Source organism: Trichosurus vulpecula, chromosome 4 (genome assembly GCF_011100635.1).
Source record: "Trichosurus vulpecula isolate mTriVul1 chromosome 4, mTriVul1.pri, whole genome shotgun sequence".
NCBI classification, from domain to species: Eukaryota; Metazoa; Chordata; class Mammalia; order Diprotodontia; family Phalangeridae; genus Trichosurus; species Trichosurus vulpecula.
In genome coordinates this window covers 187,847,636-187,862,726 of record NC_050576.1, presented here as the reverse complement: position 1 = coordinate 187,862,726, position 15,091 = coordinate 187,847,636, and the positions used below count along the sequence as shown (strand labels likewise).

General features: G+C 42.2%; 1 protein-coding gene across 1 annotated transcript in view; it reads left to right on the top strand.

Annotated features, from left to right (window-relative positions):
- SKAP1 (src kinase associated phosphoprotein 1) overlaps nucleotides 1-15,091 on the top strand; it is a 374,118-nt gene that overhangs the window by 300,019 nt on the left and 59,008 nt on the right. Inside the window, exon 9 of the mRNA XM_036755929.1 lies at nucleotides 1,500-1,700. Within this exon, the coding sequence (XP_036611824.1) occupies nucleotides 1,500-1,700 (201 nt within the window). The remainder of the gene's footprint in view (nucleotides 1-1,499; nucleotides 1,701-15,091) is intronic.

Here is a 15,091-nt window from a genome sequence, read left to right as displayed (position 1 = left end):
TTATAATTGCAGGAGGACATTGCTGTGGCTGCAATTCATTTCAAGTCAGTCCTGCCCACATTTATTAAACCCTCTACTCTGTGCAAGGACCCCTGCTAGGCACAAGGCCTATAAAGACAAAAATCAAGCACTCTCTACCTTCAAAGAGTTTACATTCTACTAAGGGATGCAGGGCCTTCTCTAGCAGAATGGCAAGAAAGAAGCAAGTACTAATTACTGGGTGGGGGCAGAGAGGGAGCTCAAGGAAGGCTCCATGGAGGAGGCAGCAAATGAGTTGTTGTTTAGGTCTCAGAGGTGGAAGCGAGAAGGGAATACATTTGAGAAGGGGGAAAGAACCAAGGCAGAGGCAAAAGATGGGATGTCATCTGCAGGCAACAACAGCTGGATTGTAGAGAATGTGAAGACAAGAAATATGAAATACAGTCATGGACCTAGAGGTGGGCAGGTCCTCAGAGGCTGTCGAGTACAGCCAACTTTACAGATTGAAGTAATGAAGGCCCAGAGAAGAGAGGAGATTTGACAATGGTCACACCAGCAGTAAACTTCAGGGATAGGATATGAACCCAGATCCTCTGATACCAGAACCAAAGCTCTGGAGATATAGCAGAGGGGCCAGGAGATGGATTATGGTAGGCTCTTCACAGCTGAGGAATGTGCATTTTATCCTAAAGCAAACCACTGGGGACTTTTGAGTAGGAGGGTGATGGCGACCAGGTCTGTGTTTTAGGAATATCCACTTGGCAACTGGGAGAGGGGAGGGGGGACAAGGGGAGAATTTCACTTCTGAGCTTGTCCGTTCATTAAATATCTCACATTAATCCACTTCATTTGCATATCATGGCATCACCTCCCTAGTGTCATGGTCCTCTTTGAGAACGAAGGACAAACAACAATACCTACCTTTATCTACTTTATTTATACCTTTGAGGTTTGGGTGGTGGGCTTTTGTTGCTGTTATTCCGCTTCTTCTTGTTAGGACTCTTCTATAAATTCCACCAGCTCTCCTGAAGCCCTCCAGAACAAAGTCCAGGGGAGCAGGGCCACTGACAAGATGTGCTGTGTTCAGCCGCCAAAGCCACCACTGATCCCCATAAGCCTCACGTACCTTAGAGAACCTCCGGAGAGCCCTGTTCTCATTTTCTGCTCGCCAAGCAGTGCTGGCTTGTCGACACTCACTTTTCTGCCCTTTTCTCTTGTCCTCATGTACTCGCACACACAAGCGTACCCTCCCCCACACTGCCCCCCCTACTTTCTGAGGTTGCTTCATCCTGATCAAGTTTTATTGCAGAAAAGGATTTATGTTGATGGTTTAAACCTTACACAGTGTTCATCTGGCCTTTTCTCTAGATTTCCTGCCACTGGGGCCCACATTAAAAATAACAGCGCTTAACCTAGAATTTCCATTTTCTTTTGACATGTTTTATCCCCTGGACTTCTTCTCTTCTCCAGCTCTTTTCCTTCTTTCCATATTAATCCCTTGCTGTCCTTTGCCCTAGCAGATCTGAACTCTTTAACCATCCCTTATGAAGAAGAGGAAGAGGAGATGTATGATGATATTGATGGCTTTGACTCCTCAAATACCAGTCCACACTGCAAACCTGTTACCTTTCCTGGAAATTTGGGGAAAAAAGAAACTGGGATGGAAGAGGACCAGGAGAATGAGGAACAAAAGGAAGAGGATATATATGAAGTCCTGCCAGGTAAGGAGATGTCAGGTCTACCTTCACTTCCACTTTGACTATCTCTAGAACTGTTTAAAGGACAGGCTTTGATAAAGTCCAGGGTAAGCTTTTCTTACCTTCCAAAGGGAAGAAAAGTGGGACCAGTCCTTGGGAGTCTTCTTGGTGTCCCAGCATGGAGATCTCTCTTGATTTGACTACAGGATGGAGTTATAGACCCTCAGAGTTGGAAGGGAGCTTCAAGGCCTTCTACGTACGCATCGGAAGCATAGGTACAGCATCCCAACAAGAGCTCCTGTGTTGTATGATTTAGATAAAGGAGCATGCTGACAAGTGTTTAATAACTGGTTCTTGGGGTGGGGGGGAGGAATGTACACAGAAGACACTTTTAAGTTTAATCTTCATTAGTAAACATTTTATCCATCACTTTCTTAGGTCTAGGCAATCAAACAGAACGATTAATTGAGGCTTGATTTGTAATGTTTGCCAGTTTCTGAGGTAAAAACATAGACAATTTACACACATAGAAAATTTAACAAACGGCTACCCCAGCATATCACTGCCTAGATGCTAGTTTCCATCCTTCCTGTCTCCTTGTGGGAACAAAGAATAAAATGTCTGGAGAGCCTGAGGTCCTTTTCTGGGTCTCCTACTAGCTTACTGGGAAGCCTTGGGTGAGCCACCTCATGCTCTCCAAGTCTCAGCTTCCTTCTTTGCATAATGATAAATGACCATAGTAAATAATAAAGGTAACCATGGCATGATAAATAGAGAACTGGGCTCAGAGTCAAAAAGACCTCCTGTACATTCTAGCTGTGTGATTCTGGGCAAGTTACTTAACCTTTCATTGTTCTAGACAACTCTTTGAAACTCTAAGGTGCCCAGAAGGTGCCCGCCTGCGTTGGTAAAGGGAATTTCCTTACCCAAAAGTCTCCTCTATCCATGAAACCATAAGTTCAGTCCCTGTCCTACAGTAAAGCTGCTGTTGGGTTTGCGAAGGAAGGAAGGAAGGAAAGGAAACGAGTGTTTATTAAGCATTTACTACGTGCCAGGCACTGTGCTAAACTCTGGGGATAATAAGGTAAAAAGGAACACAGTCCTTGACCTTCTAAAGGGAGTTAAAAAGTAAGGGGGTGGAGGGAGGTAAGTGTACATAGTGCAGAGGAATGTTTTTGAAGTCCAAAAAAATGAGGGAATAAAGCAAGGCCTGCCTGGACCCTACATCAAATGGAGACTGCAGGAGGAACTGGCTGCTAGGAGGAAGAAGGGTGGACCTGGAAGAAGGCCATGCCAGGGTGAGCAGGTCACAGGGATGGTAGGTTATTGGCCATAAGAAGCCCTTGGGCACTTCCAGGCTGAAATGGATGTAGAGGCACGATTTTAAAGTCCAGAAAGTCAAGAACAAGGTCAGGAAAGGAACCATAAAGCACATTAGTCAATCATCAAGCCTTTATTAAGTGCTTACTGTGTGCCAGGCACTGTGCTGGACGCTGGACGTTACATACATTATCTCACAGGAAATGTCCATTCACTCAAAATTGTACAAAATATTTAGAAGTCCGAAGGATAGCAATAGGGGTAAGGACTGGGCCAGTGAATCTACTGATAGAAGGAAATCTTGGAAGAGGAAGATCCCTCTACCAATGGAGGTGGGTACCTTCCGTGTAAATTATGGCCTTAGAGAGCCTAGAGCCCTGAAAGGGTAAGTAACTTATCCAGGGTCACCCGACCAGTATGTGCTGGAGTCGGGACTTGAACCCAGGACTTGCTGGTTCTGATGCCAGCTCTCTGTCATTCCCATCATTATTATCGCTACTGTGTATAGAAGAAAGCTGAGGCCTAGAGAAGACGAGGGGATTCATCCAAGGCTCCCCAACGAGCCAGCGGCAGATCCAGGATTCATTCCTTGCGCTTCTTCCCCTTTCTTGTGTCCTTGACCCCGTGGCGTCCTGGTGGAATCTCTGGACCCCTTCTCAGAAGAATGCTTTTAAATGCATCCAATAAAATTCAGAGTATTACAGAGGAAAATGATTATGTTGGACTAGAGTTACCAAAATACTAGTAATAACCATAGCTGGCATTTACATTGCACCTTAAGGTTTGTGAAGTGCTTTGCAAATAGCATCTCATTTTATCCTCATAGCAACCCTGGGAGACAGGTGCTATCATTATCCTCATTTTACCCATGGGGAAACTGAAGCACATAGAGGTTAAATGACTTGCCCAGGGTCACACAGATAGTAAGTGTCTGAGGCAAGATCTGAATTCAGATCTTCCTGACTCCAGGTCCAACGTTCTATCCACTGAGCTACCTTGAGGGGGAAAAAAAAAGAGAATGGACCCCCACCCCCAGTTAAATAGCCCTGATCTACATTATGTGACATGGGATCCTTTGTTGGAGGTGTTGGGTAGGGGAGCCATTCTTCAGATGGGGAGCTAGAGTAGATGACCCTGGAAGGCCCCTCTATAGGATCGCCTTGTAATCAGAACAAGATAGGGACTCAATAGATGCTGGGACTTACTAGAAATTAAGGTAATAAAATTTATTAACATAGTGTTATGTTATGACTTAATTCATTATTATATGAGTCTAAAGAGCTATCTATGGCCAAAAAAAAACAATAGTAACCTTTAACATGGGTGTGGACTCTGTCCACAGACTCTCCCTACAAGCATTATACATTTGTTACAAAGAGATATCCACTGACCTCTCCAAAAATGTGGACAGCACCACTTCTTGAGTGGATGGCGATAGCTAGTGTGCAGTACAGAGTCCAATGTGGGAGAATTCTGAAATTGAAATTAAAAGACTAGCAATCTCATCAGGTGAAGGTAACCTTCCCACCCACACAGATAGACAACAACTGCTTTGAGCCTCGTGTGACAATCTTCATGAATTGTCGTGGCCAAAATATTCATTACCTGGTGGCCAAACTTCTAAGAATCATAGATTTAGATCTGGAATGGACCTTAGACAGCCTCAAGTTCAACTCCCTCTTTTTTGCAGAGAGAGAAACTGAGACACAGAGAAATGGAGTGATGTGCCCAAGATCACAAAGGAACTAAGTAGGAAGGCCAGCTTTTGAACCTAGTCATTTACTCTGATTCAAAATCCAGAGCTGTTTATTGCCATGGCATCCCTCCTGCCTCCTGAGGGTGAGCATCCCTGCGTTTGGCCAGGAAGAGGCCTACCATAGCTTGCTGACATAGGCTTCTAAAACCGAGGCTCCCCTGAATGCTACCACATAGCAACAGAATAGGGCATGTTTTGAAGGTCCGTATGCATTAGGGCTGAGTCCTGTATTTTACAGAAAGTAGAAAATGAGTCTTTATAATTGTGAGGTTAGTTTGACGACTGACTCTTAAAAACCTAACTGGAAATCTCCACTCCTGCCGAAAATTGGCAAGAGCTCTTTGTATCTTAGAAGATAGAGGTAAGCTGGAGTTTACTGGTCCTAGGTGAACTTAGGACTCGGGTAAAAACCAGCATTAGGGGAGAGGAGCAGCTGGTTGGTTGAAGAATTCCATTAATAAGTAAGTTGTGTCTCAAAGTTCCCCAAGGAGAAAATTCCTGCCTTTCTTTACCCCAAGCACCAGTCAAGTCTCCTGAAATAAGCAGCCACAAAGGGGCAAGGTTTCCAAAACCCCAGAACTCCTCCCTGGTTGGGTGGGGGCTTCAGACACCACCTAGCCAAGCCCTTGGGATCTCCAACCTCTTTCTGGGCCACCTCCAGTCTATGCCAGTCCGCCGATTTCCAACGCTCTTTGTTGTGGTGTTTTATTATGTAAATGAAGTCTTGGTTGAGGTCGAGCTATTTCTTGTGTCTCAAGTTTAAAAAAAAAAATGATAATTTCCCCAGCAAGTCATCGTCGTTAATGAAGTTTTACAAAAACAGATACAACCGAAGGAAAATAAAATTTCACAGGTGATAAATTTTTCCAATTTCCCTGGCAGAATTCGATAGGATTGTTAAATTAAGAGTGAAGGTGTCTGTTAGAAAGCAACGAGCAGTGATGGGTAATTTTATAGAGTGGAAAATTGAATCAAATTGCTACATTAAAACACAGCTCCTCTGAGAATCTTCCCTTTCGCAGTCTGCGCCATTGCAACAGCAGGGGTGCAGAGATGTAGCTAATTCACAACGCCATCTAAAAAGAGATGCACTCCCAAATTTGGCTAGGGTCTTCCTAATGATATCATACTCCAGCTCACCCTGCCCCCCCACCCAAGCTCAGGGAAGTATCCAGTTGACAATCTACTTTAGGGTTACAGCTGTGGAAGAGTGCTCTGTGGAAACCTCATTGAACAGATCTCTGGGAAAGAGAGAATAGTCTTTTCATTCAGCATTCTTCGTCCTGAAAAAAAAAAATGGCGGGGGTGGGGAGGGGTGACTCAAAGTTTGGTGGAGCAAGGCAAGATAAAATAAAAGCTGCCTCTGGAGCCAGTACTTATACCTGGGCACTCTGAGGAAATGAAATACTTTGGGTGTCATCCCCCTACCCCAGGTGGGAGCCGATGTGATTGGATCCTTCACTACCATCCTTTCCCCTATCTTCTGCCACCCTCTCCAGCCAACGTGGAAGTGCCCTGGGTTAGAGGGCATCCTGCCAAAATTCATGCCAACTTGGATGAGTTTTACTGGATCCAAGGGGGTTGCCCTGGCAAGCAAACTAGTCTGCTTTATGTTGAAAAGAGACAAATTCCATGTCTGGAATAGCTGTCCGGTATAGAGGTGAAAAGCTTAATAGGAAATGGCCCATGCCCATGCTAATAGGAAAACCCCATCTCTTCTCTGTCCTTGAGGATATAGGAACTGGAACCAACATGCCTCAGAATTTCCCAAGGAAAATACAGCACGAAGTTTCTAAGGTCCCTTCCTAAAAGCCTCCATCCATCACTACACTTACAGGGTGCCTTGCAGCTGGGAGATATTGGCATTTAATTATTATATTAATGTTTCAGCCACAATTCTTCATCCTCCAGCTTCCACTCCAGCACCGTTTGGTGCTTCTGGAGTTCCTTTAAGAGTCTTGACTGTACTACACCAGAAGACCACAGGAGAGAGAGAGAGAGAGAGAGAGAGAGAGAGAGAGAGAGAGAGAGAGAGAGAGAGAAAGAAATGGGAAGATCTTCTCCCTACCTGGTTCTTTGCTCCTCCTCTCTCTCTCTCTCTCTCTCTCTCTCTCTCTCTCTCTCTCTCTCTCTCTCCCTTCTTACTGTCCTATCCCTCCTACATCTCTCCCCCCTCCCACTCCTCCCACACCCGTCCCATAATAGGACTGCATACCAAGAAGTAAGATTTGAACATTATGCTTTGGGTAAGAGTAGTACCCTCTATAAGGTGGAGACTACACAGACCTCCCCCACCCAGCCTCTAGACCAGGGTTTCTTAACCTGAGGTCCATTGATCCCTAAGGAATCCCAGGATAGATTTCAGGGGATTCATGAACTTGGATGAGAAAAAAAATTGCATGTTCCTTTCAATGTATTTGGTTTCCTTTGTGATCCTAAGAATTTTATTTTATTCATTTAAAAGCATTATGGTGAGAAAGTGGCGGGGGGGGGGGGGTGATCCACAGGCTTCAACAGAGTACCAAAGGGGCTCATGACATGAAATAAAAATTAAGAAGCACTGCCTTAAACAGTCTAGTTAGAAATATTCAGCTGTGTGAGTGTGTGTGTGTGTATATGTGTGTGTGTGTGTTTAAAGCAGGTGAGATTGAAAATCCTGAGCAGATGGGATGCCGGGCATACCTTCTGCTCAGGCCCATTTTTACTGCAGGGGCCAGGTGCTGGGTGTAGGGACAGCCGACAGTCAATGTTGGATTGTGCTAACGTGGCAGCCCCATTCACAGAGTCAAATAGCTCCTGCCTCTAATATTTGTTTCATTATCCCAGGTAAATGGGCTTTTGTGAAGAATACTGAGCACTGACATGCCCTCTAATCCCCCGCTCTCCAGGAGAGAGAGATTTCCACATGCTCTTAACCATCTCATCAATAAGGGAAGCTGTGTAACTGAGATCTCCCTCTTGCCCCAAAGTACAGATGGATTTCGTGGTGAATAGGAGAAGGGTCTGATACCTTGTCAGTGTTGGGGAAACTCCTCCCAAGTAGGATCACAACCCATGAGATGAAGTGATCCATCTAGGATCGTGCAGCCAGTCTCAGTGGGATTTGAATCCACGCCTTTCTGACTCCAAGCCCAGCAGCCCTCTACCCAGTGTGGGCTTGATGAAAGGCACATAAAAATAATCACAGCATCTGAAACATTGAGTAAGACCTGGTATACAAGTGCATTTGTGTCAGAATAATTCACTTTAGGAGTAGGTCTAAGATGCTCCTTCCTCTGGGGTAAAGCCAGGGCATATGAGGTTTTCGGCTGGACCAGAGCAATGTTGGCCACAGCGAGGATATTGAAAGCCCTGGTTCTAAGCCAGCTATCCCATGGGGCTTCTGCACATCCGTGCTGAGCAGATGGGGGCCCTTGATTTTAAGATCGCATTTGAAATAGATTAAACCACAGGGAACCACAGCAGGAAAACATGAAAGTAATGCAGGGAAAATGGGAGGCCTTCTCAGAGGTCCCCTTCCCATCGCCAACTGACGCTATTTTGCAGGCAACTATGGGCCCACATTTATGAGTCAGGATACCCCCCAAAAAGGCCCCTTTTGTCAGGTTCTGCTTTGCATGGGGTCTTGAGGCTAGACTCCAACAAGGCACCTGAGAGACACCATTAAGAAGCTATAACTGGACCTGCTGCTGCAGCTGTGATATAGCAACAGGATCCAGCTCTGTGCTCTAGAGAGATTTCCAGTAAGCTGAGAGAAAAGATGAAGAACCCACCATGGGAATTTCTATGTACATTCCAGGGCTGCCCACACCACCCCCAGAGGGATTATTACAGACCTGTAAAATAGACTACTTTATGATAATACGTATTATTTTTGTTTTGCTTTGTTTTTAATTTAGGACTCAATCTAAAACAATGCTTCAGAGGATGGGGAGTGTTTCTAAGGGGTCTGAGACCTTTGTGTTTCCTTGGTGGGTGGGTATGGGGGTATGGGTGTATAGGTGGGTGGATGGGTGGTTATGTGTGTATTTTTAAAGGCTTGTAAAAAAAAAGCTGTTTCCATTTTCAAAAGAGCAGGTTGCACATGAGGAGACACACACAAGGTAGAATTTACAGGTATTTTTAAGCAGCACTAAAGGTCTGATTTCATAGGAAGGTTACTGGGCACTAGCTGAGTGAAATATTCAACTCAGCAGGAGCCCCCAGTGGAGACAGGATGCAAATTATTACAAGTAACAGCAGCAAAGGTGGCAGATGCACCATCAGAGAGCTCCGAGTACCAACCCACTTCTCACTCACCGCTTTCAGGGATGATAGAAAAGTTGCTGGGTTTTTCCTAAGATAGTAAATAGTAACTGTTTCTCTTTTGGCCAGGAACCCTGAGGGTCTTCCTCTCCCAATTTGATTTTTTATTTAATTAAAGGGGCTATCCCTTGACTAACTTCTTAAAGAGGCCTATTCACTGAATGGGCATTACCTCACTCAAAGTGAGAACCTGAAAAGGACCTTAGCCTGAAAGGGCCAGGGTCTCCCAACGCATCCTGAGCCATCTCCTGATGAGAATCTGGCCACTAGACCCAGATGGCTCTGGAGGAGAAAGTGAGGCTGGTGACCTTGCACAGCCCTCCCTCGCTCAAATCTAAGTCATCTGCAAGTCATGTCATCAATTCCCTGATGTCACGGTCCTCTTTGAGCACGAGGAACACACACAACAATAACATACCTGTGCTGTGCTATATAGTAGTTTCTGTTTCTGCTTTTTCTTTGTACTCCCTTTGCTCGCTGGACTCATCCATCTTTGCATGTTTGACGAATCTATCATCAGAGCCCTTGATCATGTGGTTTAGATACACTTAGCCCTTTTTACATTTCTGTTGCTTTGCTTTGTTTTGAGAGGGACGTGATTTCTCTCCCATTGGTACCCTAACTTCTTTTGGGAAACTAGGTATTTTTTTAAGAACTAGATTTTTTTAACTATTCTAGGGGTATCAAAGCAAGGCTTTAGAAAGAAGCCAGGTGACTTAGGAAGTTCCCCTCTGTATATCCCTTCTAGGTGGATCTTCTCCTTTTTATCCTTCATTAGAAATAAAATCACCGGGCCAAGAATGTTGAATGGAATCTACTTTCCATACGCCGGATACCCATTTTGATACCGCTCTGTCTTACGTATTCTCACTTTTTACATGAACTTCTTTCATTACCTTCTCAGTTGACAGTCTCTCATCTTTGCACAGGCTGTCCCCACATACCTGGCATGCACTCCCTCCTCACCTCTGTGTCTTGGAATCCCTCACTTCCTTCAAGACTCAGCTCAGGTACCACCACTTACATGAAGACTTCCCTGATCCCCCTAGTTATTTGCACCTTCTTCCAACCCAATTACTTGGTATCTACTTTTTATATATTTTGTATTTATTTATCCATCCCATCCCTATAGAATATAAGCTCCTTGAGGGCAGAACCATTTCATTTTTATCTCTGTATTGCCAATGTCTAGTACTGGCTTAGCATCAAGTGCTGTTAAGTACATATGGTGGGCACTCAATAAATGTTTACTGAACAAGGGAATGAATGGAGACATTTGGATATTTGGGACCAAGGTAAAGCATTTAATGTAAGCTTAGAGACCAATCATCTTGAAGCCAGTTGCTCAGTGACCATCTGAGGTTAAGGGTTTCCATGTCATCTTGCAAGGCCATTCTGGTCTATGGCTGATATTGACATTTAATACAGAGTTTACACCTGACATGTTTTACAAGGCTTAATGATAGAAAATGCTGAGTACTATTTTTGTTAAAGAGTTCGCAAATACTTTAGCGTAATATAGACCTTTTCATTGCAGTTGATTAAAAACTAAAATTATGGCTCAAGTAGAAGGGGTGAACAGGGGAATGATGGAGGATGAGAATTTTATTGGTTTGAAGGGGTTTGGGGGGGAGCATGCAAGTTTTAGCCAGCAGCTTTCTTTCCTGTGAGGTTTGAAGGTCATTAGTTCGTGTTTTAATCAAGATTCCTGGCTAGATCATCAAAACTAAAATAATCAGCTGTACAGGCCTATATCAGGAAGAGAGGCCCTGGCTTCTGTGATAAAATATTGGCCGAGCCAAGGCATCAGCCAGCCAGTTGGCAACCACTGGTAAGCCATGGAGCTAAAAAGGTACTAATAGGGTATACAGCAGGAATATGTAGGAGCCAGCTCAAACTGACTCTCACAGCTGATTGTTAAAGCTGCTAAATTTTCAGTGTGAACATTTATACCTCAGGAATTTAAAAACTACAAATCAAAGCTTGATTTGTAGATTTGTCTAGACTTAAGAAAGTGAAAGTAATGCAGATTAAACTTAAAAGTGTATCATGGGTATATGCCTCCCCTCTCCCACAGCTGGTTGTTAAACATTTACATCCACACCCCTGTTATAGAATATGCCTTTTTTTTAAATTTTGAGTTCCAAATTCTTTCCCTCCCTCTAGATCCTCTTCCCACCCATTGAGAAGGCAAGCAATAGGATATCCATCCTACATGTGAAATCATGTAAAACATATTTTCATACTAGCCATACTGCAAAAAAAAAAAAAGAGGGAGGAGGGGCAAGAAAAAGAAAGAAAGTGAAAAAATATGCTTCAGACTACTCAGAGTTCATCAGTTCTTTTTCTGGAAGTGGATAACATTTTTCATCATAGGTCCTTTGGAATTTTCTTGGATCATTGTCTTAATCAGATTAACTAAGTCTTTCATAGTTGATCATCATACAATGTTGCTGTTACTATGTACACTGTTCCCCTGGTTCTTCTCACTTCACTTTGTATCAGTTCATGTAAGTCTTTCCAGGTTTTTCTGAAAGCATCCTGCTTGTCGTTTCTTATAGCACAATAATATTCCATCACGATCGTACACCACAATTTGTTTAGCCATTCCCCAATTTATGGACATAATTTTTGTACATTTTCCCTTTTCTTTGATTTCCTACACCCTAGTAGTGGTATATTGCTGCATCACAGGGTATGCACAGTTTTATAACCCTTTGGGCACATTTCTAAATTGTTCTGCAGAATGATTTGACCAGTTTACAACTCCACCAACAGTGCATTAGTGTCCCTGTTTTTCCACATCCAGGTTATGCTTTTCACTGACTTTTTTCAGTTTTTCTCAGCTCCTATTGTAAGATGTGTTCATGATGTGGATATGCCCCATTCTTAGAGATCCCAGGGTACAATTCAATAAATTTAACTTAACTTTTATTAAGCACCTGCAATGGTATGCAAATTACTTCGAAGAAGCAGTGGTTTCATTTTGTGACAGCAGTGGTCACGTTTGTATGATACTAAGTTAACTTAAAACAAATGACCTTGACCTTATGAAACTGGATTTATCTGATTTCCTTACTTTAGTTAGTTTTCATCTGAGTATTCGATTTAAGTCATAAACACATTTCATCGTTTTCTTTTGTTGCATTTCTAATTCTGTGGTTTTGAAGAATAAACATTACTATAAGGAAATATGCAAAATCTGTAGCTCTGAAAGAGCATACTTCAACAACTGTTAGAAATATTTCAGTACCTATTGGTTTGGGAAAGTCAGGCATTTCAGGAATCACTCAAGCTCACAGTGGAACACAGTCAGCCACACTGAAGTGCAAAGAAAAATCTGATGGAAAACACAAACTAAGAACTAATAAACTATTGGTGCAAAACATTCTAATTAATCTTCAGAAAACAAAGACCTACAATAGGACCTGTCAACTGTAGGAGCTGTTACTGATTTTCCTGTAATGAGGCTTAGGCTTCTTGAAGTTCAAAGTATAATAAGACTAATTTTTTAAAAGTTTATAACCATTGCTTGTTAAGGGGAAAAAAATGTGTGTCATGCATAGGACAATACAAAGACTGGAGTACTAAGATTGGAAAGAGGTAATTTTTACTGATGAAATTCACTTTTCTGTTGAAGGCTATATCAAAACCTTTGTCAGAAGAAGTTCAAATAAGCATATAAAATCTAGGCATCACCATCACACATCTGCCCAAAAATGTTTGGGAAAATTTTACTTCAAGTGAGTCTGGAAGTCCTGTCCTCATTGAAGAATAATAACTTGTGATAAATATATTGATATACTGAGAATCAAAATTGTACTAAAGGAAATTCCCACCTGAAGCTGAGATACTGCTACTGCAGCATAACTTTATACCATGCCATACATCATTAAAGATTTAAAAATATGTCCAAGAGATTGAGATAAAGATGCTTCCAGTGGTCTGGGAATTCACACAATTTAAACCCCATTTAAAACCTGGGGGTTATAATTAAGGCTAGACTTGGGGAAATGGATTGTTTATTAAAGGTACACTTAATATCCAGTGCGGAAAAAGTGTGGTTTCACAATGAAGAGTAATTCTTGTGAACTTCTTGACAAATAACATAAAACAAGTGATTCCAACAAAATGGGGGCATAACATGTATTATGAAGGATTTTTTTGACAGTGTAAAAAGTTTTAAGGTTTACTGTATACGTTGATAAATGTAATTAATTTTCTTTGTCCCAATTAATTTGCCCACCACTTCACTAGGTACAAGTATATTAGGTGCTAGAATATAGAGATAAAAAACCACACCTGCCCCTGAGGAGCTTGTAGTCTAGTAGAATAATATATAATTCCTATCACTGTGATTGACAGTTTCATCCAAGAACCTTTGGCCACCAAAGTCAAGTTCTTGGATTCTCTTCTACCCTCGTCTACTCTGGCAAGTATAGGGTTAGATGGCACAGATGTGGGACTGAGGACTGCCAGGGTCACATCTATAACAGTAGAGTTTATTGATGATAATGAATGACATTCAAGATCTATGGGGGAGAGTTCTACTTTTTTTCTAGGTAACTCCAAAAGCTCAGTAGAAGACAGGGTGTCTGATCTGGAAATGAACAGCATAGACAAGCAGACTTTTTTTTTTTTCCATTTTTGTGACTTGACCAGATTAAGTGCTGTTGTCTAAAAGGATAAAGGAATCAAGTTTGGGTTGTCTTTTTTATCATTGCAAATACATTTACATTCTCCTATTTTACAAATGCAAAGAGCAGGCAAGCCACTTTCAATAATTTATTTTAAAATCAATGCTAATGAGGTTATGTCTCGTCAGTGGCCGAGTTTTACAATAAAGTCTGATTTATTTAGAAAAGATCTTTGGTGTAGCTTCCCATCTAATGGCGGGGGAGGAGGAGGTAGAATAGCAGTCATGGTGACCCTACAACTTCGGATCCAATTTGTAATTCACAGTGGAGATCTGACCTAATTTACATTGATTAGAATTGGGAAGAGGAGACAGCTGGGCCAGGCAGTTGAGGTGCAGTAAACTCTCTTTAGAAAGTGCCTAAACACAGCAAATTGTATCTCTCTTTCTCCATGTGTGATTGAATTGCATGAGATCAGCAAAAAGGTGGTCCCTTCTTCACCTTAAACAGGTGCCTCTGAACCCGTAGATAACCCAGAAAAGATCTCACTTTAACATTTTCCTTCACTTGAAGTCAATGAATAGGAACAGAGGAGAAACAAAAAATGTCAGAGGAAAGAAGGAATCCAGGGAGTGTAAAAAATGTTGTGTGTGTGTGTGTGTGTGTCTGTGTGTCTGTGTCTGTGTGTGTCTGTGTAGTGTGATTTATTTCTTTGTGAACTGTTTCCTGTACACAGGTTGTCACCTCCATCATGTCCCATCTCTTTCATTTTAGTCAGAGGATAAGTAGGATGTTCTGTCTGGGAGAATTTAGTTGTAGATAAGAGTTAAGTAAGATTGCTGCTTTTGCTAAAGGATGTAACCAGGTTGAAAAGAAAGGCGTATTGGGAAATTATAACTCTTGTGACATGGATCGCCTCTTATCAAGCCCTAAATTTTAATTTAAAAAAAAATTTCATTCTCTGAAATGAGATCATTTCTTTAAAGCTTTGTGATTTGTTTTGTTTTTGTTTTGCAAAAGGCAGTGAAGTATAATAGATACAAAGCTGGGGGCTTAAATTCAAGAGAACCTGGGTTCAAACCCTACCTTTCACTCTTGACTAGCCATGTGACTCTGAACAAGTCATCTGTTTAGCTTGGGCAACACCCGAGGACCTAATTAGCAAGTCATAAACTGGGTTGTAACATACAAGTTTCCATATCAGGTATTCCCTATACTGATGGAATCAGATATCCTTCTTATATTTGAGTGAAGTTTTTTATGGGTGTTGAAAAATAATTTATCTTCCAGATGCCTGTGTTCAAAGACTTTCTTCTCTTGCCTGTATTCTTTGTCTGTAGTTCAACAAGGCTTAAGCCATGACATATACAAGCCCTTTGATATATCCCATAAAATTT